Genomic DNA, 26,595 nt, shown 5'->3' on the forward strand with positions numbered 1-26,595 from the left:
AGCAGCTAATACAAAATTCCTGCAAGAAAATCATATGAAATGATCACATGTGGAAAATATTAAGAAGGTAACTTTTTCGCATTATGTTCCATGCTGAGATGATGTGCATAACTGTTTATCAGTTTTACTTATCCCTTTACTTTATTAAATGTTAAGCCATAATTTATTGAATTAATTTAATGAATTATTTACTTTTCATGTCTAAGAGTTCAGTAGGAAAGTCATACTGTAAGTAGTTTTCCATTGTTGTTCTATCACACATTGAGGCCATCTACAGTGTTGGGTGAGCCTGTCTGGATGAATGTTCAGGTCTCTTGCTGGGTATTACTGGCAAACAAAGTGGGTGAACATGATATTGCATCCTTCGCTGATGAGACAATGACTAGTGTATCCAAGGTCTCACTTTGACCTACATGAGCCCGTGCAAAGTGGCTTTTGATGTACTCATACCATCTATCAGAGGGTGCCACAAACATCAGTCGAGGTAACCTTTCACAGGCTTGAAAACTCAATAGTTGTGTTACAGTGGTCCTGTTAACTACTGTGACTTTTGACAGTCAGTGAGCACAGGATCATGTGTGGGGTGTGACTTTTGTACACACTGGTAAGAACATGGTTATAGCTTCTCTTCTGTTGTTGTCCAGCACTGAACTGGGAAATGATTTGCTGCACTGTGGCCCGTCTAGCCACCGTTATAATACGCAATGGTAAAACGCAACCCCCTCTATCACCAACATGTTGTTGCCCAAAACAGTTGACTCTGGTGGCAAAAGTTTATCCTAACTTATTGAGGTCATCACCGTACAATCTTGACACAGTGGCATGTTAAATGCCTAGTGCCTCAAAAATATCAGAGATGAGATGTTCCGTGTTTTGGGCGGCCACTGGTCAAGTGATAATATGGCATGTCTTGTCCAGCCTGTGGTCGACTCTCAGACTAACACCACTCATTAGTGCAAGGTTTCCTGACAATAATTTCTTATTCAATTACTCAGGAGTGTATTCCACCTAACATAAACTCTTTGGCTAGTTATGAACCACGGACCTTGCCGCTGGTGCGAAAGGTTTGCATGCCTCAGCAATACAGATAGTCATATGGTAGGTGCAACCACGATGGAGGAGTATTTGTTGAGATGGCCAGACAAACGTGTGGATCCTGAAGAGAGGCAGCAGCCTCTTCAGTACTTGCAGGGGCAACAGTCTGGATGATTGACTGATCTGGTCTTTTAACACTAACCAAAACGGCCTTCTGTGCTGGTACTGCGAAGAGCTGAAGGCAAGGGGAAACTACAGCCGTAATTTTTCCTGAAGGCATGCAGCTTTAGTGTATGGTTAAATGATGACGGCGTCCTCTTGGGTAAAATATTCCGGAGACAAAATAGTCCCCCATTCGGATCTCCGGGCGGGGACTACTCAGGAGGACATCATTATCAGGAGAAAGAAAACTGGCATTCTACAGATCGGAGTGTGGAATGTCAGATCCCTTAATCAGGCAAGTAGGTTAGAAAATTTAAAAAGGGAAATGAATATGTCAAAGTTAGATATAATAGGAATTAGTGAAGTTCGGTGGCAGGAGGAACAAAACTTCTGGTCAGGTGAATACTGAGTTATAAATACAAAATAAAATAGGGGTAATGCAGGAGTAGGATTAATAATGAATAAAAAAATTGGAGTGCAGGTAAGCTACTACAAACAGTATGTTGTTGTTGTTGTTGTTGTTGTTGTTGTTGTGGTCTTCAGTCCTGAGACTGGTTTGATGCAGCTCTCCATGCTACTCTATCCTGTGCAAGCTTCTTCATCTCCCAGTACCTACTGCAACCTACATCCTTCTGAATCTGCTTACTGTATTCATCTCTTGGTCTCCCTCTACGATTTTTACCCTCCACGCTGCCCTCCAATACTAAAATGGTGATCCCTTGATGCCTCAGAACATGTCCTACCAACCGATCCCTTCTTCTAATCGAGTTGTGCCATAAACTTCTCTTCTCCCCAATCCTATTCAATACTTCCTCATTAGTTATGTGATCTACCCATCTAATCTTCAGCATTCTTCTGTAGCACCACATTTCAAAAGCTTCTATTCTCTTCTTGTCCAAACTATTTATCGTCCATGTTTCACTTCCATACATGGCTACACTCCATACAAATACTTTCAGAAACGACTTCCTGACACTTAAACCTATACTCGATGTTAACAAATTTCTCTTCTTCAGAAATTCTTTCCTTGCCATTGCCAGTCTACATTTTATATCCTCTCTACTTTGACCATCATCCGTTATTTGGCTCCCTAAATAGGAGAACTCCTTTACTACTTTAAGTGTCTCATTTCCTAATCTAATTCCCTCAGCGTCACCCGATTTAATTCGATTACATTCCATTATCCTTGTTTTGCTTTTATTGATGTTCATTTTATATCCTCCTTTCAAGACACTATCCATTCCGTTCAACTGTTCTTCCAAGTCCTTTGCTCTGTCTGACAGAATTACAATGTCATCGGTGAACCTTAAAGTTTTTATTTCTTCTCCATGGATTTTAATACCTACTCCGAATTTTTCTGCTCAATATACAGATTGAACAACATGGGGGAGAGGCTACAAGCCTGTCTCACTCCCTTCCCAACCACTGCTCCCCTTTCATGTCCCTCGACTCTTGTGACTGCCATCTTGTTTCTGTACAAATTGTAAATAGCTTTTTGCTCCCTGTATTTTACCCATACCACCTTCAGAATATGAAAGAAAGTATTCCAGTCAACATTGTCCAAAGCTTTCTCTAAGTCTACAAATGCTAGGAACGTAGGTTTGCCTTTCCTTAATCTATTTTCTAAGATAAGTCGTAGGGTCAGTATTGCCTCACGTGTTCCAATATTTCTACGGAATCCACATTGATCTTCCCTGAGGTCGGCTTCTACTAGTTTTTCCATTCGTCTGTAAAGAATTCGTGTTAGTATTTTGCAGCTGTGACTTATTAGACTGATATTTCGGTAATTTTCACATCTGTCAACACCTGCTTTCTTTGGGATTGGAATTATTACATTCTTTTTGAAGTCTGAGGGTATTTCGCCTGTCTCATACATCTTGCTCAACAGATGGTAGAGTTTTGTCAGGACTGGCTCTACGAAGGCTGTCAGCAGTTCTAATGGAATGTTGTCTACTCCCGGAGCTTTGTTGCGACTCAGGTCTTACAGTGAGTGCTCTGTCAAACAATTCACGCAGTATCATATCTCCCATTATATCTCCCATTTCATCTTCATCTACATCCTCTTTCATTTCTATAATATTGTCCTCAAGAACATCGCCCTTGTATAGACCCTCTGTATACTCCTTTCTGCTTTCCCTTCTTTGATTAGAACTGGGTTTCCATCTGAGCTCTTGATATTCATACAAGTGGCTCTCTTTTCTCCAAAGGTCTCTTTAATTTTCCTGTAGCCAGTATCTATCTTACCCCTAGTGAGATAAGCCTCTACATCCTTCCATTTGTCCTCTAGCCATCCCTGCTTAACCATTTTGCACTTCCTGTCGATCTCATCTTTGAGACGTTTGTATTCCTTTTTGCCTGCTGCATTTTTATATTTTCTCCTTTCATCAATTAAATTCAGTATTTCTTCTGCCACCCAAGGATTTCTACTAGCCCTCATCTTTTTACCTACTTGATCCTCTGCCGCCTTCACCACTTCATCACTCAAAGCTACCCATTCTTCTTCTACTGTATTTCTTTTCCCTATTCTTGTCAATTGTTCCCTTATGCTCTCCCTGAAACTATGTACAACCTCTGGTTTAGTCAGTTTATCTATGTCCCATCTCCTTAAATTCCCACCTTTTTGAAGTTTCTTCAGTTTTAATCTACACGCCATAACCAATAGATTGTGGTCAGAGTCCACATCTGCCCCTGGAAATGTCTTACAATTTAAAACCTGGTTCCTAAATCTCTGTCTTATCATTATATAATCTATCTGAAAACTGTCAGTATCTCCAGGCTTCTTCTATGTATACAACCTTCTTTTATGATTTTTGAAGCAATTGTTGGCTATGATTAGATTGTGCTCTGTGCAAAATTCTACAAGGCGTCTTCCTCTTTCATTTCTTACCCCCAATCCATATTCACCTACTATGTTTCCTTCTCTCCCCTTTCCTACTGCCGAATTCCAGTCACCCGTGACTATTAAATTTTCATCTCCCTTCGCTACCTGAATAATTTCTTTTATTTCATCATACATTTCTTCAATTTCTTCATCATCTGCAGAGCTAGTTGGCATATAAACTTGTCCTAGTGTGGTAGGCATGGGCTTCGTATCTATCTTGGCCACAATAATGCGTTCACTATGCTGTTTGTAGTAGCTTACCCGCATTCCTATTTTCCTATTCATTATTAAACCTACTCCTGCATTACCCCTATTTGATTTTGTGTTTATAAGCCTGTAGTCACCTGACCAGAAGTCTTGTTCCTCCTTCCACCGAACTTCACTAATTCCCACTATATCTAACTTCAACCTATTCATTTCCCTTTTTAAATTTTCTAACCTACCTGCCCGATTAAGGGATCTGACATTCCACACTCCGATCCATAGAACGCCAGTTTTCTTTCTCCTGATAACGACATCCTCTCGAGTAGTCCCCGCCCGGAGATCCAAATGGGTTACTATTTTACCTCCGGAATGTTTTACCCAAGAGGACACCATCATCATTTAACCATACAGTAAAGCTGCATGCCCTCGGGAAAAATTACGGCTGTAGTTTCCCCTTGCATTCAGCTGTTTGCAGTACCAGCACAGCAAGGCCGTTTTGGTTAGTGTTACAAGGCCAGATCAGTCAATCATCCAGACTGTTGCCCTTGCAACTACTGAAAAGGCTGCTGCCCCTCTTCAGGAACCACACGTTTGTCTGGCCTCTCAACAGATACCCCTCCGTTGTGGTTGCACCTACGGTACGGCTATCTGTATCGCTGAGGCACGCAAGCCTCCCCACCAACGGCAAGGTCCATGGTTCATGGGGGTAGGACAAACAGCATAGTGAATGCATTATTGTGGCCAAGATAGACACGAAGCCCATGCCTACCACAGTAGTACAAGTTTACAGGCCAACTAGCTCCGCAGATGATGAAATGTATGATGAGATAAAAGAAATTATTCAGATAGTGAAGGGATATGAAAATTTAATAGTCATGTGTGACTGGAATTCGATAGTAGGAAAAGGAAGAGAAGGAAACGTACCGTATTTAATCGAACCTAAGCCGCACTCGAATCTAAACCGCACCTGAAAATTGAGACTCGAAATAAAGGAAAAAAATTTTCCCGTATCTAAGCTGCACCTGAAATTTGAGACTCTAAATTCAAGGGAAGAGAAAAGTTTTAGGCTGCACCTCCAAATCGAAACAAAGTTGGGCCTTTGTAATATGAGACGGTACAACTATAGTAGTTTGGTTCAAGTCGTAAGCTTAGCAGTTAAGCTTTACCAGGTAGTCAATGCTATGTGTCAGGCACTCTGTCCATATATACCCTTCCTTTTTCATGTGCTTCGTATGGTTTGAATTGATTGCTAATTTTTCTTTGATCTGATAAGTGCCGTTCTTTGTTATAGGTGTTTACGTTGCTTTAAGCTGAAAATGCATTGTTGTACTGTGTCATGCATTGTTTGTCACATTCTGATAATGAGCGTTTACGACCTGTCGCCGCTCGTGGCATGGCTTGCATTTCATTTGTGCACACTACCGCCGTTTACAACAATAATCAAAAAAAAAAAAAAAAAAAAAAAAAAAAAAAAAAAGAAGAAGAGAGAGAGAGAGGAATCAATCGTCTCATTAGTGAAACAATGGCAAGAGAGAGCTATTTGTTGTTACTTACACTGCTGCTTTCTTTGATAATGATCAACAAGAACCAAATAATAGACTGCGTATGATAGAAGATATTCTGAACGAGAGTCTAGCGAAAATTTTTCTCCGTTTGAAAATCTTTGCAGATGCCTCTTTAGTACATTAATTTCTGGACAGAAATTAGAGTCATCTTAGACTTAAAAATCTAGTCAATTGCCGTGCTTCATTTCTGACTGTATCACTATTAGGCATAAGAATAATACGAATATAAACATGACATGATATGTACACTCCTGGAAATGGAAAAAAGAACACATCGACACCGGTGTGTCAGACCCACCATACTTGCTCCGGACACTGCGAGAGGGCTGTACAAGCAATGATCACACGCACGGCACAGTGGACACACCAGGAACCGCGGTGTTGGCCGTCGAATGGCGCTAGCTGCGCAGCATTTGTGCACCGCCGCCGTCAGTGTCAGCCAGTTTGCCGTGGCATACGGAGCTCCATCGCAGTCTTTAACACTGGTAGCATGCCGCGACAGCGTGGACGTGAACCGTATGTGCAGTTGACGGACTTTGAGCGAGGGCGTATAGTGGGCATGCGGGAGGCCGGGTGGACGTACCGCCGAATTGCTCAACACGTGGGGCGTGAGGTCTCCACAGTACATCGATGTTGTCGCCAGTGGTCGGCGGAAGATGCACGTGCCCGTCGACCTGGGACCGGACCGCAGCGACGCACGGATGCACGCCAAGACCGTAGGATCCTACGCAGTGCCGTAGGGGACCGCACCGCCACTTCCCAGCAAATTAGGGACACTGTTGCTCCTGGGGTAACGGCGAGGACCATTCGCAACCGTCTCCATGAAGCTGGGCTACGGTCCCGCACACCGTTAGGCCATCTTCCGCTCACGCCCCAACATCGTGCAGCCCGCCTCCAGTGGTGTCGCGACAGGCGTGAATGGAGGGACGAATGGAGACGTGTCGTCTTCAGCGATGAGAGTCGCTTCTGCCTTGGTGCCAATGATGGTCGTATACGTGTTTGGCACCGTGCAGGTGAGCGCCACAATCAGGACTGCATACGACCGAGGCACACAGGGCCAACACCCGGCATCATGGTGTGGGGAGCGATCTCCTACACTGGCCGTACACCACTGGTGATCGTCGAGGGGACACTGAATAGTGCACGGTACATCCAAACCGTCATCGAACCCATCGTTCTACCATTCCTAGACCGGCAAGGGAACTTGCTGTTCCAACAGGACAATGCACGTCCGCATGTATCCCGTGCCACCCAACGTGCTGGTGTAAGTCAACTACCCTGGCCAGCAAGATCTCCGGATCTGTCCCCCATTGAGCATGTTTGGGACTGGATGAAGCGTCGTCTCACGCGGTCTGCACGTCCAGCACGAACGCTGGTCCAACTGAGGCGCCAGGTGGAAATGGAATGGCAAGCCGTTCCACAGGACTACATCCAGCATCTCTACGATCGTCTCCATGGGAGAATAGCAGCCTGCATTGCTGCGAAAGGTGGATATACACTGTACTAGTGCCGACATTGTGCATGCTCTGTTGCCTGTGTCTATGTGCCTGTGGTTCTGTCAGTGTGATCATGTGATGTATCTGACCCCAGGAATGTGTCAATAAAGTTTCCCCTTCCTGGGACAATGAATTCACGGTGTTCTTATTTCAATTTCCAGGAGTGTATATTCTTCCGTGTTTGCTGTCGTCTCACTCTAGTTTCGTAGTTTATTAGGCAGACAGGATTTAACTGAGATAGCAGCACACACGAAAGAATACACAGCAAAATGTTTATATTCGTATTATTCTTATGGTGAAGAGAATACTGCATGTGATTCACAATTCATAAAAGTTTCTATAACCAACCATCTCTTCTCACAGGTAGGAAAAAATTCAGAACGTAGAGTTGGCCATATTGACAAACATCCCAAACAGTTTTGCCAGTCGGATTTTCGTAGTACATTGAAATGCTGCTGCATTCGAAGATGAACAATACGGAAACTGTATTTACTTTGTTGGATAATGTATGAAAATGCAGTGGTCAAAACTCGGGGCGGAGAAAAAAAGCTCGTCTTCCACCTTTCTTTAAATTTATTTACTGATGCAGAGGTTTTGGCGCCAGTATTTATCTTTGTGCCTGCAAAGCATGCCTGTGTAGCGCTACATATATTGAACGACAGAAGTTAGTTGTGGTGGCACCTACCAACATTTTTCAGAACTTCCACTTACTTCGCACTCGATTCTAAGCCACAGGCGATTTTTTGGATTACAAAAACCGGAAACAAAGTGCGGCTTAGATTCGAGTAAATACGGTAGTAGGTGAATATGGAATAGGGGTAAGGAATGAAAGAGGAAGCCGCCTGGTAGAATTCTGCACAGAGCATAACTTAATCATAGCTAACACTTGGGTTGGGGTCGTTTAGGGAAGGAGACCAGACAGCGAGGTCATCGGTCTCATTGGATTAGGGAAGGATGGGGAAGGAAGTCGGCCGTGCCCTTTCAAAGGAACCATCCCGGCATTTGCCTGGAGCGATTTAGGGAAATCACGGAAAACCTAAATCAGGATGGCCGGACGTGGGATTGAACTGTCGTCCTCCCGAATGCGAGTCCAGTGTCTAACCACTGCGCCACCTCGCTCAGTCATAGCTAACACTTGGTTCCAGGATCATTAAAGAAGGTTGTATACATGGAAGAGGCCTGGAGATACTCGAAAGTTTCAGATAGATTATATCATGGTAAGACAGAGATTTAGGAACCAGGTTTTAAATTGTAAGACATTTACAGGGGCAGATGTGGACTCTGACCATAATCTACTGGTTATGAACTGTAGATTAAAACTGAAGAAATTGGAAAAACGTGGGAATTTAAGGAGATAGGATCTGGATAAACTGACAGAACCAGAGGTTGTAGAGAGTTTCAGGGAGAACATTAGGGAACGATTGAGAAGAACGGGGGAAAGAAATACAGTAGAAGAAGAATGGATAGCTTTGAGAGATGAAATAGTGAAGGCAGTAGAGGATCAAGTAGGTAAAAAGACAAAGGCTAGTAGAAATCCTTGGGTAATAATAGAAATATTTAATTTAATTGATGAAAGGAGAAAATATAAAAATGCAGTAAATGAAGCAGGCAAAAAGGAATACAAACTTCTCAAAAATGAGACTGACAGGAAGCGCAAAATGGCTAAGCAGGCATGGCTAGAGGACAAATGTAAGGAAGTGGAGGCATATCTCACTAGGGGTAAAATAGATACTGCCTACAGGAAAATTAAAGAGACTTTTGGAGAAAAGAGAACCACTTGTATGATTATAAAGAGCTCAGATGGAAACCCAGTTCTAAGCAAAGAAGGGAAAGCAGAACGGTGGAAGGAGTATACAGAGGATCTATACAAGGGCAATGTGCTTGAGGACAATATTATGGAAATGGAAGAGGACGTAGATGAAGATGAAATGGGAGATATGATACGGCATGAAGAGTTTGATAGAGCACTGAAAAACCTAAGTCGAAACAAGGCCCCGGCCCCGGGAGTAGACAACATTCCATTAGAACTGTTGATAGCTTTGGCAAAACTCTACCATCTGGTGAGCGAAATGTATGAGACAGGTGAAATATCCTCAGACTTCAAGAAGAATATAATAATTTCAATCCCAAAGAAAGCAGGTGTTGACAAATGTGAAAATTACCGAACTATCAGTTTAATAAGTCACGGCCGCAAACTACTAACGCGGATTCTTTACAGATGAATGGAAAAACTGGTAGAAGCCGACCTCGGGGATGATCAGTTTGGATTCCGTAGAAATGTTTGAACACGTGAGGCAATACTGACCCTACGACGTATCTTAGAAAATAGATTAAGGAAAGGCAAATCTACGTTTCTAGCATTTGTAGACTTAGAGAAAGCTTTTGACAATGTTCACTGGAATACTTTCTTTCAAATTCTGAAGGTGGCAGGGGTAAAATACAGGGAGCAAAAGGCTATTTACAATTTGTACAGAAACCTGATGGCAGTTATAAGAGTCGAGGGGCATGAAAGGGAAGCAGTGGTTGGGAAGGGAGTGAGACAGGCTTGTAGCCTATCCTCGATGTTATTCAATCTGTACATTGAGCAAGCAGTAAAGGAAACAAAAGAAAAATTCGGAGTAGGAATTAAAATCCATGGAGAAGAAATAAAAACTTTGAGGTTCGCCTATGACGTTGTAATTCTGTCAGAGACAGCAAAGGACCTGGAAGAGCAGCTGAATGGAATGGATAGTGTCTTGAAAGGAGGACATAAGATGAACATCAACAAAAGCAAAATGAGGATAATGGAATGTAGTCAAATTAAATCAGGTGATGCTAAGGATATTAGATTAGGAAATGAGGTGCGTAAAGTAGTAAATGAGTTTTGCAATTTGGGGAGCAAAATAACTGATGATGGTTGAAGTAGAGAGGATATAAAATGTAGACCGGCAATGGCAAGGAAAGAATTTCTGAAGAAGAGAAATTTATTAACATTGAGTATAGATTTAAGTGTCAGGAAGTCGTTCCTGAAAGTATTTGTACGGAGTGTGGCCATGTATGGAAGTGAAACATGGACGATAAATAGTTTGGACAAGAAGAGAATAGAAGCTTTCGAAATGTGATGCTACAGAAGAATGCTGAAGATTAGATGGGCAGATCACATAACTAATGAGAAGGTATTGAATAGAATTAGGGAGAAGAGAAATTTGTGGCACACCTTGACTAGAAGAAGGGATCGGTTGGTAGTACATGTTCTGAGACATCAAGGGATCACCAATTTAGTATTGGAGGGCAGCGTGGAGTGTAAAAAATCATAGAGGGAGACCAAGAGATGAATACAGTAAGCAGATTCAGAAGGAATTAGGTTGCAGTAAGTACTGGGAGATGATGAAGCTTGCACAGGATAGAGCAGTATGGAGAGCTGCATCAAACCAGTATCTGGACTGAAGACCATAACAACAACAACAACAACAGTAAAGACAGGGGTGAATATTTTGCGATGTGATTAATACTCCTAACTTTTTTTATCTACCACAGGTGATGTAACAAAGTCTGAAACAGAGCAAGCTAACCCTATGCATGCTCAAATCTGTCAGTAAGTAATTCAGACCATATTTAATGCAAATGCATTACTTAGAAAATAATTTTTAGTATGGTGAATACAGTGGCACGTTTATTTTTACTGGGAACAACATTGATTAAAAGTAATGAACAACTGAAATTATCATAAGAGCTCATAATGGTAGATTATGACTGAGCTAATCAGTTGTTTTGGAAATACTGACACAAACCATTAACGAGCTATGGCTCCAGACTTTAGAGTAAGATTCTTTAATTTTCAAAAAACTAATCATCTTACAAGATAACTGGTATTGGAGTTCAAACACATCCTAAATTACTGTTGCATTTTATATCATTATATCTGTCTTATTTCCAAGTTTATCAGCATACTCCTGTTGCAATAATTTCTTGGACTCAAATGACACACTTTATTAATAAATCACACTATTAATCACAAATTTGCACAAATTATCCTAATTTATAATGTGGCAACTGTACTGGTAAATATGTAATGCACAGTGTAGACATACAAATTAGTTACGTAAGCTTTTGTATTTTGTTAAATAACTGCTTATTACATGAACTAAATTACTGCCTTAACCAATAGCTCATCTAAAATAGTAAATACGCAGCAAACAGTTTTATAAAAAGAAATATGTAATAGAAAAACTAAAAATAATCCTATGCAAGTCTTTAAATAGTCCACCACAATGAAAATTCTTCAGTCCCAAGTGAGCTAGCACACAAGTGTCATCTATATGTGAGTCTACAACCAATATCGCTGTGAAAGTTTGGCTCACTTTAAGAGGTTCAATAAGTATAAAAGTCTGTCGATCATCACAGTTGGATCAATTAACATTCTGTATCATCTCCCTTGTTAACAACATCTCTTAGTGAAGTACCTGTGGAAACTTCTTTGATTGACACACGTATAAACTGCATTTTCCAATCCACACTTTGTGGATGTGTTTTGTGGACCCATGCTGCAATACATGTCTATGATAAATTATGTAGAGAAGTGTGATGAACTAAGCGTTTTTTTTATAAATTGCAATTTGTGAAATGAGGTTTATGGCAACTATTCTGACTGAAACTGTCATTGGATGTGTAGAAACTTAGGAAACTTAGGAAACTGATCATTGTCCAATATGTCAATTTAAAGTTAGCAAATAAATGAAAAGTGAAACTTAAAAACAGTGGTGGTGTTTCCACTCTTGTATAACATCATTCAATAGCCAACAAGTTTTCAGTGGGTGGCACTACTGAGAAGATGATGCTTTAGCCAGGTTAGTACCATCACAAGTTCTTCCTCACAACACAATGTTCTTGTTGTAATAGCTTTCAATATCTTTTTAACACAGACGTACAGTGGTGTAACGCTAATAACATTAACCGTTAAAAATATTTCACAATGTTTTCCACAGAACGTGCTAAATTTGATGCTAGAATCTGATAGCACAGTTAAGTTTCATCCCAGTTAGGGTGTGAACCTGCACTGTGTTGGTACATCTTACATTTAACATCTTCCTTTGGGGGGGAAAAAAAAGTGAACATGAACATTACATCACTTTCGAAAGGCTCCCAAATTGTTTTGTAAAGGAAATTTTCTTTTTCTTTTTAATTAGTTGCTTCAGCAAATACGTAGATGAACATGTTAAAAGTCTTAATTGTGCAGTGAATTACAAACTCCTCTCCGGGGGGACACCATCTTGATGAAGCACTGTGTATCTGTGTGAAGCTGAGGGCTATGCCGAAGGTAGAGGACCTACTGCCAGAAAGGCCTCAGCTGATGGATCAGACTAAGAGTGTCCCACAATGTCCCATCTTCCCTATCCACTACTAGTCCTTATCCAATTCCCTTTCCTAGCCCAAGGTGTAATGTGATCTGTGCTGAGGGGTGCGTGGCACGTGGGAAGATGTGTCACAAATGGGGCCTCAGGAATACCGGGCGACCTCCCTAAGTAAGTAGCCTTACACCGCGCAGGGTATTCGTGGTGTGGACTGTGTAGATCCCCAAATCTTGTGGGACCAATATGGACACGACTAAAGAAAATAAATTAAAACAAACAGAGGCAAACTGAGACCTCAGACACCCAAACATCGGAGTCAGGACCGATGGAAGGCATTCCCACTACTGAATCAGGGTCTAGACCCGAGCCAGAAATGGGAACTGTAACTGGAAGATGGACCAGATCAAGTTTAAAGCCTTGTCTGGGGTTGGGACGAGGAAACTACTTGGGGAACAGAGAAAAAAGGAAGGGAAGGAATGGCTTCCTAAAGATAAGTGGACGGAATTACAGGGGCTTGAACCTAAGACCCCAAGAAAAAACTGTCTCAGGTTCAAGGGGATACACAAACTCAACAATGTTGAAGACAGGCAGCAAGAGGATAAGGGAGGAATCAAAGACTCCATCCTCCCTGGATGAGCGAGCCCAGAAAAAACAGAGGCAAGAAATAGGGAAACAGTTCCACAGTACTGCAGTCTCAGTTTTTCAGATGGCAGTTATCCACGAAGGCTATCTACTGGTAGCCACTGGGGGAGTGGGGGGGGGGGGGGGGGGGGGGGGGGGGCGGCGGCACTGGTCCAGGACCCAGCTTCAGAAGGGTCTATCTAGATCCTGGTGCCCTCATTTTTGTCTGTGAAGGGGTGGAATGGCTTAAGGACAAGGTGCCCATGATATCCCCAAGGGAAGCTGCAAAGCTGCTGGTCAAGACGGTAGCAGAGCTGCTTAAGATCGCAAAGGTATCAATATCGGTACCAAAGATCCTTAAGGATGTCTTCCCTACGACCATTCAAGAAAATAGGGGCTCAGAACCCGAAAGTCTTGACAGAAGACTGGAGAGTGATCAACCAGAAGGTTGTACCAGAAGGACGAACTCTGGTGGTGGAGGTCGGAGAGAAGTCCCTGAAGGCGATGCGAAAGCAAGACCTGATATTGTTTATATGGTTCTCGCAGGCCACCGTCAGGGTTATCAAAGAACTCAAAGGCAACGATGGCAGCAAAACTGAGACTGGAGGTGCTGCAAATTAATCTGCAGCACAGTAAAGGGGCCTCTGCTGTTCTGTGCCACTGCCTGGGGAGGCAGGAAGTGGATGTGGTCCTGATACGAGAACCCTACTTACATAAAGGGGGCGTATCAGGCCTCAGTGGCACTGGAGGTAAGCTGATTTATGCTAGAAATCTAAGCAACTCCAGATCATGGATCTACGTAAGAAATGGAATTTCTTTCATGCCAATGACGGATTTCTGCTACAGGGACCTAGTGACCATTAGAATGCAGCAATGTGAGGAAGGTACCAAAAGGGAAATTGTTTTGGCCTCAGCATACCTTCCTTATGGAGACAGCTCTCCTCCTCCTCCTATGGAGGTGAGGAGGTGGGTAGAAGCTTGCCATCGGCAATGTGACCAACTGTTGGTGGGACGCAATGCCAATGCACACAACCAAGTGTGAAGCAGCAAGGACACCAGAGGTAAGTACCTTCTCGAATTTCTTTTAGCTAACAACTTGGAGGTCCTGAATAGGGGCAAAGAACCTACATTCAGGAATAGCAGAAGGGAAGAAGTAATTTACATAACTTTTAGCTCCATGATGATGGGCAGCTATGTCAAACAATAGCATGTGGTGTTAGAGCTATCCTCATCGGACCACATGTACATTAAACTCAAGGTTGAAATGGGAATCAGACAGACCATGACCTATAGGAATCCCAGGAAAACAGACTGGGAGACTTATGAGAGGGACCTTGACTTAGGCTTATCGGAAATTAAAACATCCATAAGGAAACCATTAGAGTTTGAGGAAGTAGCAGAGGCCGTTACCTGTGCCATAGTGACCTCATATCCGGACAACTGCACAATCATCAAGAAGTGCACAAACAGGGGTGTACCTTCGTGGAACAATAACTTGGAAGCACACAGAAAACAAGTATGAAGACTGTTTAATCTTGTGAGACGAAAAGGACAATGAGCAAAACATCGTGAGGCACTTGTCAACTACAACCTCGCAATCAGATGAGCAAAGGAGGCATCCTGGAAGGCATTCTGTGAGGAAGTGGACAGCATGGCTGCTCAAGCCAGACTTCACAGAATCCTCACTATAGTAACAACCAATCCACGAGGTACGTTGAGGAAGGTGGATGAGGAATATACAAAGACAGCACATGAGATGCTGGAACTGCTCTGCCAGCCAACACAAACCAGAATGTAATCCTGGAGAGAGAATGGTTCTCAGACACTCGAAGAGAGGACTGGGAATTGGCCAAGGAGAGTGTGGACTTCAATAAAATCCAATGGGTGGTGGGAACATTCCAACCATTCAAGCCACCTGGCCCAGATGGAATCTTTCCAGCTCTCCTGCAACAGGCAGGAGAAAATCTCATAAGAGTCCTATGCAGGTTATTCAGAGTTCGCCTAGCAGTAGGAATCATTCCCAATGCTTGGAGGGCAGTGAAGGTTGCCTTCATTCCAAAGCCAGGGAGAATTGATATGCATGGCTAAGGATATGAGACCAATCAGTCTGTCCTCCTCCATTCCCAAAACATTGGAAAAAACTGGTTAATGTGTACGTTGGGGAGAGGAGGCTAGTTAGGGCCCCTCTACATTCAAACCAACATGCATTTACCTAAATCATGTGAGACAGCTCTCCATCAACTCGTTGGGAGGATGGAGAAAGCACTTCACTTTCAAGAAATAGCCCTCTGCATCTCCTTGGATATCGAGGGGGCCTTCAGTAACATGACCCTCAATTCCATGGAAATGGCAGCAGAGGTGCATGAGCTGGGGACCACTATATGCACGTGGACCAGGGCCATGCTTAGTGGAAGGAAGGTAGAGGCTACCATGATGAATGAAAAGATGGTAATTAACACCACTAGGGGTTGCCAACAAGGAAGAGTTTTGCCCCTTTATTGTGGAATCTAGTAGTGAACAAACTCATTGAGGAACTAAATTTCAGACAATGCTTCTGCCAAGGATACGCAGATGACCCTGTCATAGTAATACTTGGCAAATTTACTGACACAGTTAGAAAAATGGCACAAGGAGGATTAGACATTGTGCAAGATGGTGGATTAAGCAGGATCTATGGGTTAATCCTAAGAAGACTGTTGTGGTGCCATTGACGAAGAGGCATATCCAACACTCAAGTTGGAATCTAAAGCTCTTCAATGAAACTCTACCTGTGACGGGGATAGTAAAATATCTAGGGGTAATCTTATATGAGAAACTAGCATGGACCTCTCAAATTAAGAGCATCTGCTCCTAGGCAAAAAGTACTCTAGTAAGTACCAGAAGGGCTTGTGGTAAAAACTGGGGTCTAAGCCCCAGAGGTATGCACTGGATACACACCACAGTCGTTACACCTAGGATTTCCTATGAGGCCGTAGTGTGGTGGAAGAAGGTAGAACAGCGGGTTGCAGCTAAGGAGACTGGCCTGCTTAGCCGTAACAGGCAGAATTAGCAGCACACCAACTGCTGGGATGGAAGCCATGCTGGACATGCCTCCACTACACCTTTAGGACAGGTTGGAGGCAGCAGCTAGGGCATACAGACTTAAAACTGGTAAAAACTGGATCTCATTGGGATATCCAGAATCACACACTAAGATAATGAGTGAGGTAGATATAGGAATGGCTGGAGAAATGCCAGCCGACTATATAATAACTCCCAACTGCTTCAACAAGCCTTACAATATAATAATTGGAAGCAGGGAGCAGTGGGAAAAAAAGGTTCGATACAGTACGGGGGACATTGTTTGGATAACCTATAGGTCAAAATCAGACCAAGGTATTGGGGCAGGGGTGTACGAGGTTCAGCCAAGTCTGGAGGGCATCATCTCTCTAGCAAAATTGGCCTTCGACTTCCAAGCCGAAATTATTGCAATCTGGGCATGTGTGGAGGAGAATTTGCGTAGGTGCTACAAGGACCGTAGCATCTACATCTATTCAGACAGCCAAGCAGCCTTGAAATCAGTGGCAGCTCCTGCAACGAGATCTAAGATTGTTGCAGAATGCCACAGGGCTCCAGTGTAGCTAGGGGAAGCAATAGGGTAAACCTAGTGTGGGTCTCTGGCCACTCAAGAATCTGTGGCAATGAACAAGCTGACAGATGGGACTGGATGGGGGCAACCACTTCATTTATTGGACTGGAACCTGTCCTGACAATCACCAAGGCTATGATCCTATTAGAACTAAGGAACTGACTTAGGAAACAGCATGTATAATATTGGACCAAGGCCCATAAACAAAAACATGGTAAGGTAATGACACCCAAGCCATGGGACTGAAGAGGACTGATGAGCAGCCATGGGAATTTCAAAAAACACCTACACAACACAAAGGGTATAACGGAGGAAGACCCTAAATGTAGGATCTGTAATGGGGGTGAAGAAACTGCATCACATGTAATCTTTGAATGCATAGCATTGGAGAGCAAAAGATACAGATTCTATTGGATAGCCAGACCGGAAGAAATTGTGTCTAACAAAAAACTGGCAAAGGGACTCCTTGCACTATTTAAGGGCAGTGGTTAGCTTTACTAGATACACAGTGGGCGAGTGATACCACACAATAAACTTGGTATCGGTGCGGGCAGTGACGAGTTAGATCTAAGCTGTTTTAGTTTCCCTGTCTAAATCAAATCAAATGACTAACTTCTGTGTGTACTGTTGTTGTTGTTGTGGTCTTCAGTCCTGAGACTGGTTTGATGCAGCTCTCCATGCTACTCTATCCTGTGCAAGCTTCTTCATCTCCCAGTACCTACTGCAACCTACATCCTTCTGAATCTGTTTACTGTATTCATCTCTTGGTCTCCCTATACGATTTTTACCCTCCACACTGCCCTCCAATACTAAATTGGTGTTCCCTTGATGCCTCGACAAATGTCCTACCAACCAATCCCTTCTTCTAGTCAAGTTGTGCCACAAACGTCTCTTCTCCCAAATCCTATTCAATACTTCCTCATTAGTTAGGAGATCTACCCATCTAATCTTCAGCATTCTTCTGTAGCACCATATTTCGAAAGTTTCTATTCTCTTCTTGTCCAAACTATTTATCGTCCATGTTTCACTTCCATACATGGCTACACTCCATACAAATACTTTCAGAAAAGACTTCCTGACACTTAAATCTATACTAGATGTTAAAAATTTCTCTTCTTCAGAAACGCTTTCCTTGCCATTGCCAGTCTACATTTTATATCCTCTCTACTTCGACCATCATCAGTTATTTTGCTCCCCAAATAGCAAAATTCCTTTACTACTCTAAGTGTCTCATTTCCTAATCTAATTCCCTCAGCATCACCCGACTTAATTCGACTACATTCCATTATCCTCGTTTTGTTTTTGTTTGTGTTCATCTTATACCCTCCTTTCAAGACACTATCCATTCCATTCAACTGCTCTTCATCTACATCTACATCTACATTGATACTCCGCAAGCCACCCAACGGTGTGTGGCGGAGGGCACTTTACGTGCCACTGTCATTACCTCCCTTTCCTGTTCCAGTCGCGTATGGTTCGCGGGAAGAACGACTGTCTGAAAGCCTCCGTGCGTGCTCTAATCTCTCTAATTTTACATTCGTGATCTCCTCGGGAAGTATAAGTAGGGGGAAGCAATATATTCGATACCTCATCCAGAAACGCACCCTCTCGAAACCTGGCGAGCAAGCTACACCGCGATGCAGAGCGCCTCTCTTGCAGAGTCTGCCACTTGAGTTTATTAAACATCTCCGTAACGCTATCACGGTTACCAAATAACCCAGTGACGAAACGCGCCGCTCTTCTTTGGATCTTCTCTATCTCCTCCGTCAACCCGACCTGGTACGGATCCCACACTGATGAGCAATACTCAAGTATAGGTCGAACGAGTGTTTTGTAAGCCACCTCCTTTGTTGATGGACTACATTTTCTAAGCACTCTCCCAATGAATCTCAACCTGGTACCCGCCTTACCAACAATTAGTTTTATATGATCATTCCACTTCAAATCGTTCCGTACGCATACTCCCAGATATTTTACAGAAGTAACTGCTACCAGTGTTTGTTCCGCTATCATATAATCATACAATAAAGGATCCTTCTTTCTATGTATTCGCAATACATTACATTTGTCTATGTTAAGGGACAGTTGCCACTCCCTGCACCAAGTGCCTATCCGCTGCAGATCTTCCTGCATTTCGCTACAATTTTCTAATGCAGCAACTTCTCTGTATACTACAGCATCATCCGCGAAAAGCCGCATGGAACTTCCGACACTATCTACTAAGTCATTTATATATATTGTGAAAAGCAATGGTCCCATAACACTCCCCCGTGGCACGCCAGAGGTTACTTTAACGTCTGTAGACGTCTCTCCATTGATAACAACATGCTGTGTTCTGTTTGCTAAAAACTCTTCAATCCAGCCACACAGCTGGTCTGATATTCCGTAGGCTCTTACTTTGTTTATCAGGCGACAGTGCGGAACTGTATCGAACGCCTTCCGGAAGTCAAGAAAAATAGCATCTACCTGGGAGCCTGTATCTAATATTTTCTGGGTCTCATGAACAAATAAGGCGAGTTGGGTCTCACACGATCGCTGTTTCCGGAATCCATGTTGATTCCTACATAGTAGATTCTGGGTTTCCAGAAATGACATGATACGCGAGCAAAAAACATGTTCTAAAATTCTACAAGAGATCGACGTAAGAGATATAGGTCTATAGTTTTGCGCATCTGCTCGACGACCCTTCTTGAAGACTGGGACTATCTGTGCTCTTTTCCAATCATTTGGAACCCTCCGTTCCTCTAGAGACTTGCGGTACACGGCTGTTAGAAGGGGGGCAAGTTCTTTCGCGTACTCTGTGTAGAATCGAATTGGTATCCCGTCAGGTCCAGTGGACTTTCCTCTATTGAGTGATTCCAGTTGCTTTTCTATTCCTTGGACACTTATTTCGATGTCACCCATTTTTTCGTTTGTGCGAGGATTTAGAGAAGGAACTGCAGTGCGGTCTTCCTCTGTGAAACAGCTCTGGAAAAAGGTGTTTAGTATTTCAGCTTTACGCGTGTCATCCTCTGTTTCAATGCCATCATCATCCCGTAGTGTCTGGATATGCTGTTTCGAGCCACTTACTGATTTAACGTAAGACCAGAACTTCCTAGGATTTTCTGTCAAGTCGGTACATAGAATTTTACTTTCGAATTCAATGAACGCTTCACGCATAGCCCTCCTTACGCTAACTTTGACATCGTTTAGCTTCAGTTTGTCTGAGAGGTTTTGGCTGCGTTTAAACTTGGAGTGGAGCTCTCTTTGCTTTCGCAGTAGTTTCCTAACTTTGTTGTTGTACCACGGTGGGTTTTTCCCGTCCCTCACAGTTTTACTCGGCACGTACCTGTCTAAAACGCATTTTACGATTGCCTTGAACTTTTTCCATAAACACTCAACATTGTCAGTGTCGGAACAGAAATTTTCGTTTTGATCTGTTAGGTAGTCTGAAATCTGCCTTCTATTACTCTTGCTAAACAGATAAACCTTCCAAGTCCTTTGCTGTCTCTGACAGAATTACAATGTCATCGGCGAATCACAAAGTTTTTATTTCTTTTCCATGGATTTTAATACCTACTTCGAATTCTTCTTTTGTTTCCTTCACTGCTTGCTCAATATACAGATTGAATAACATCGAGGATAGGCTACAAGCCTGTCTCACTCCCTTCCTAACCACTGCTTCCCTTTCATGTCCCTCGACACTTATAATTGCCATCTGATTTCTGTACAAATTGTAAATAGCTTTTCGCTCCCTGTATTTTACTCCTGCCACCTTCAGAATTTGAAAGAGCGTATTCCAGTCAACATTGTCAAAAGCTTTCTCCAAGTCTACAAATGCTAGAAACATAGGTTTGACTTTTCTTAATCTAGCTTCTAAGATAAGTCGTAGGGTCAGCATTGCCTCACATGTTCCAACATTTCTATGGAATCCAAACTGATCTTCCCCGAGGTCGGCTTCTACTAGTTTTTCCATTCATCTGTAAAGAATCCGCGTTAGTAGTTTGCGGCCGTGACTTATTAAACTGATAGTTCGGTAATTTTCACATTTGTCAACACCTGCTTTCTTTGGGATTGAAATTATTATATTCTTCTTGAAGTCTGGGGGTATTTCGCCTGTCTCATACATCTTGCTCACCAGATGGTAGAGTTTTGTCAGGACTGGCTCTCCCAAGGCTGTCAGTAGTTCTAATGGAATGTTGTCTACTCCCGGGGCCTTGTTTCGACTCAGGTCTTTCAGTGTTCTGTCAAACTCTTCACGCAGTATTATATCTCCCATTTCATCTTCATCTACATCCACTTCCATTTCCATAATATTGTCCTTAAGTACATCGCCCTTGTATAGACCCTCTATATACTCCTTCCACCTTTCTGCTTTCCCTTCTTTGATTAGAACTGGGTTTCCATCTGAGCTTTTGATATTCATACAAGTGGCTCTCTTTTCTCCAAAGGTCTCTTTAATTTTCCTGTAGCCAGTATCTATCTTACCCTTAGTGAGATAAGCCTCTACATCCTTCCATTTGTCCTCTAGCCATGCCTGCTTAGCCAGTTTGCACTTCCTGTCGATCTCATCTTTGAGACGTTTGTATTCCTTTTTGCCTGCTGCATTTTTATATTTTCTCCTTTCATCAATTAAATTCAGTATTTCTTCTGCCACCCAAGGATTTCTACTAGCCCTCATCTTTTTACCTACTTGATCCTCTGCTGCCTTCACCACTTCATCACTCAAAGCTACCCATTCTTCTTCTACTGTATTTCTTTTCCCCATTCCTGTCAATTGTTCCCTTATGCTCTCCCTGAAACTATGTACAACCTCTGGTTCTTTCAGTTTATCCAGGTCCCATCTCCTTAAATTCCCACCTTTTTGAAGTTTTTTCAGTTTTAATCTACACGTCAAAACCAATAGATTGTGGTCAGAATCCACATCTGCCCCTGGAAATGTCTTACAATTTAAAACCTGGTTCCTAAATCTCTGTCTTATCATTATTTAATCTATCTGAAACCTGTCAGTATCTCCAGGCTTCTTCCATGTATACAACCTTCATTCATGATTCTTGAACCAAGTGTTAGCTATGATTAAGCTGTGCTCTGTGCAAAATTCTACCAGGCGGCTCCCTCTTTCATTTCTTACCCCCAATCCATATTCACCTACTATGTTTCCTTCTCTCCCTTTTCCTACTGCCAAATTCCAGTCACCTATGACTATTAAATTTTCGTCTCCCTTCACAATCTGAATAATTTCTTTTATTTCATCGTACATTTCTTCAATTTCTTCGTCATCTGCAGAGCTAGTTGGCACATAAACTTGTACTACTGTAGTAGGCATGGGCTTTGTATCTATCTTGGCCACAATAATGCGTTCACTATGCTGTTTGTAGTAGCTTACCCGCATTCCTATTTTCCTATTCATTATTAAACCTACTCTTGCATTACCCCTATTTGATTTTGTGTTTATAATCCTGTAGTCACCTGACCAGAAGTCTTGTTCCTCCTTCCACCGAACTTCATTAATTCCCACTATATCTAACTTTAACCTATCCATTTCCCTTTTTAAATTTTCTAACCTACCTGCCCAATTAAGGGATCTGACATTCCACGCTCCGATCCGTAGAATGCCAGTTTTCTTTCTCCTGATGATGACATCATCTTGAGTAGTCCCTGCCTGGAGATCCAAATGGGGGACTATTTTACCTCCGGAATATTTTACCCAAGAGGACGCCATCATCATTTAACCATACAGTAAAGCTGCATGCCCTCGGGAAAAATTACGGCCGTAGTTTCCCCTTGCTTTCAGCCGTTCACAGTACCAGCACAGCAAGGCCGTTTTGGTTAGTGTTACAAGGCCAGATCAGTCAATCATCCAGACTGTTGCCCTTGCAACTACTGAAAAGGCTGCTGCCCCTCTTCAGGAACCACACGTTTGTCTGGCCTCTCAACAGATACCCCTCCGTTGTGGTTGCACCTACGGTATGGCTATCTGTATCGCTGAGGCACGCAAGCCTCCCCACCAACGGCAAGGTCCATGGTTCATGGGGGGAGGCTGTGTGTACTATGATTTGCCAAATAATTTGTTTTCATACCTTGTCTTTTCAATAATGCTAACATTACTTTTATTTATTTCTTCTTCCAGACTATTGGTTTTTATTTCTTTTACAAAAATACTTATCTTTTCTGTGTCACTATGGAAAATAAACACACAAGAAGTAGGTTCTAATTGGTTTCAGACACAAATAATACAATTTATTGTTTTCATTACTTAAAATAATTTTCTTTTCTCAAGGGTTATGATGTGACAATATCAACGACATGAGATATAGCTTGTATGCTCAGTTAGGACAAAGGCAGTGAATGGAAATGCCTTAACTTTATTTAAAGAATAAACACAGCACTTCTTGAAGTAATCACCAGAAAGTTAATATAACTCTCTCTTTATTAATACAATGTGAATGGCATCAAAAAGTTAGGAATTAATTCACTGTTGTATGGCAGTGTGGACAGTTTGAACAAATTAATGCAAAAAAGCATGAGACAAAAATACACATACCAGTGAATCCAGGTTTGCACACACATGTGTAACCACCTTCTTTCCGATAACACTGCCCATTATTACCACATGGATTAGAGTAACACAAATTTACCTCTGTATCACAAAGGTAATGTTCTCTGCTACCTGAAAGTATGACAGAAAAAAGAGACAGAGTTTAGAACCATAAATTGCAACAAAACATGACAATAGAATACACAAACAACATTTTACAGAATAGATTCTTCCCTTCACATGCTCGTCGCATAAAACAGCAAATATTCTGCACCTTTAGAACTGAAACTGGCAAATATTCCAACCCTAAATTTTATTTGGTTCTCTTCCAAATGAAATGGAAGCTTTACTGCTATACTCCAGGGAAAATCTGAAGAAACTTGTTGCTTCTCATGTGTGTTATCAAACAGCTACACATGCCTGTCACTGTTAACTTCTCAGAATATCATAGCTGGTCATTTGCAATTGGCATAATGTTTAATAGCATGCTCACACTACTAAATTTTTTATAATGTGTTTGGTCATTGAGAGACACTGACCAAACATTAATAATGTGAAAATACTACAATCATTTAAATACATTTCACAAACATGCTAAATGCCAGAAACCTCTCACAGGGTCTCCACAATACCCATTATGATATTCTGAGTAATATATATACGTGTGTGTCAAAATATAATATGGATAGCTAAAATTTTACTCAACAAGTGACAGCAGGAGAAAATGCATAATATGGAAATGTGCAAACTTTTGGAGTTAGTAGCTTCTTTTTCTGGAAGAAGAGTTCAAGGATGAGGAAGAGGAATGAAGGAAAGACTCTCCCCCCTTCTCATCGCATCCAACAGTTTCTCATGATCCAGGATTCTGGGCGATTTTTCCATAATTCTTTCCATTTCCTGAACTTCACCTTTATTTGTCTTCAACCCTCCTCCTTTCACTTTAACCCTTCTGCCAGAAAAAGAGGCCACTGCCATTGAAAGCTTGCACATTACCAAATCTTCTATATATTTTCTCCTGCTGCCACTTGGTGAATGAAAATTTTTTTCTATCGATATTATATTATGAAAGTAATATGATATTGTAAACTATTCCCCAATACCACATACTCAATTCACTGTCATCACTGATTAACTTGACCATTTATCATCCAAATAACACTTATTATGACCCTTTATATGCAGCAGTTCACTTGCAATTTATTTTGGGGTATTCTATAAAGTCACCCAACATGAACAAGCCTGTGAAAAATGCACATAACAGGTCACTAGCCTGTTTTGGCGGTACTTACAAGCCTTTTACAGAACACAATCTAATCAACAGTAGTTTAGTGTACAGTCTGAGAACTTTTGCTCTGAATCCTATCATCAAGTTCTTCTGATCTGTCCGAGAGACATAGCTGTCAAAAGTAGTCTGACTTTCTACATTGAATTTGGAACTATTTGTCTTATGTTGTAATTTTTCCTCTAATATCTTTTACAATCCTTGGCAAAAAAACAGTGAAGTGTCAAGAAAAACAGGGTCGGACGTCAATGTAACTTCAAACATGTACACACCATTGGTGGGGACGTAAAAGATTTTAGTTGCAACTCTCTCTGACAGGTAGAATGGCCACCGGACTGCATTAGTGATGTTCACGTATATTGTTATTACCAGGCCTGGTAGAGTATATAAGGGGCATGAACAGTGTCAGATGTTCAGTGACCACTGTGAACTATATGGCGATGTCACATATTCATGTGAGACAGTGTTATCAGAACTTCAGAGTTTTCATGGGACTCATTCTGTGTCTCCATTTGGCTGCCTGGTCAAATCGTGCAATATCCAGATTTGTCAGTTATTTGAATGTGACAGTGGCCTTGATGTTGGACTACACAGGAACATGAAGTCAAGCATACTCGTTGTCAAGGTTCTGTTCAGCTACATCTGACTATCACACACACACACACACACACACACACACACACACACACACACACACACACACACACCACATTGTAAACCCTTCATATCGTTGCTGCCATATGATAACAAGTAATAGACTCCCTGTAATATTCTGAGTCGTCCACACCATTGGTCTAACAGCAGCCAAACTAAGGAAATAATGTCCCTCAACACAAACTGCTGTGTTTGGAGTGGTGCCATGACAGAAAGCACTGATTGCTGCTGAGTGGCATTGCATTGTATGCAGTGATGAATTGTGGCGAGTATGGCGGTGAGCTGTGTGGATAGGGTCCATTCTTACAATGTTTTGGAGAGACGCAGCAGCATTAACCTTGTTGTCATGGAGTGCGGAGTTATCAGGACAACTTTAGATCAAGGCTGGTAGTTAGGGAACTATGACAGCACAACTGCATATCACAGAACTGCGTCCTCACGTCTTACCTTGCCTGCGACAGTATCACAGCGCCTATTTTCAACATGAGTGTGCTCATCCTTCCTTACACAGTACATGTCTTTATGAACTGTCCAAGTGGTGTTGAGGTACTCCAGTAGTCATATCCATTCCCAGTAAAATATGTGAGAGACCATCTCGGGCATCAACCCCATTCCAGTGCCATTATCCATAATATCAAAGAGCAGTTACAATAGTTATGGGCCAACTTGCCTCAGAATAGGACACACTAGTTTTATGAACCCTTTCCAACCAAATCAGTGCATCCATTGAAGCCAGAGAGGGTGCACTGTCACAGTGATATTTGGGTTCATATTGCCAAGTTCTTTGTACACTGATTTCAATTTAAGTCATTGCAATACCACCACACACCCTTTCAACCTGTGAAGCTGTATTTCATTTCTTCCTCCCCTTCTGGGTGCTTCACTTTTTTGCAAGGCATTGTATTTACTATTTTGTCACATTGTTTCTGTCCTCTTCCCCCTCCACAAAAAACATATCTAAACACAGTTCATATTTAAACTCTGATACCTGAATTTTATAGGCCTCATAATAAAGCATGAATGCTTCTTTCCTCATTTGGCATGCTATTAGAACAAGGAAAAAGGTGCTCCATATCATGTTTAGCAAATCAACAACTAAGCAAACATGGGGAGTAGACAGCACTGTTGTTAGTTCTTGTTTAACAATAGTTAATTCATAACTAGCACACAGCAAATTTAAAATAACAATACCAGCAAAAAATAGTAGCAATTAATAACAA

At 42.0% G+C, this 26,595-nt stretch overlaps 1 protein-coding gene across 1 annotated transcript in view; it reads right to left on the reverse strand.

Annotated features, from left to right (window-relative positions):
• The window catches only part of LOC124615400 (protocadherin-like wing polarity protein stan), a 357,491-nt gene that overhangs the window by 224,430 nt on the left and 106,466 nt on the right, over positions 1-26,595 (reverse strand). The window contains exon 14 of the mRNA XM_047143245.1: positions 23,446-23,571. Within this exon, the coding sequence (XP_046999201.1) occupies positions 23,446-23,571 (126 nt within the window). The remainder of the gene's footprint in view (positions 1-23,445; positions 23,572-26,595) is intronic.

Source organism: Schistocerca americana, chromosome 1 (genome assembly GCF_021461395.2).
Source record: "Schistocerca americana isolate TAMUIC-IGC-003095 chromosome 1, iqSchAmer2.1, whole genome shotgun sequence".
Taxonomy (NCBI): Eukaryota; Metazoa; Arthropoda; class Insecta; order Orthoptera; family Acrididae; genus Schistocerca; species Schistocerca americana.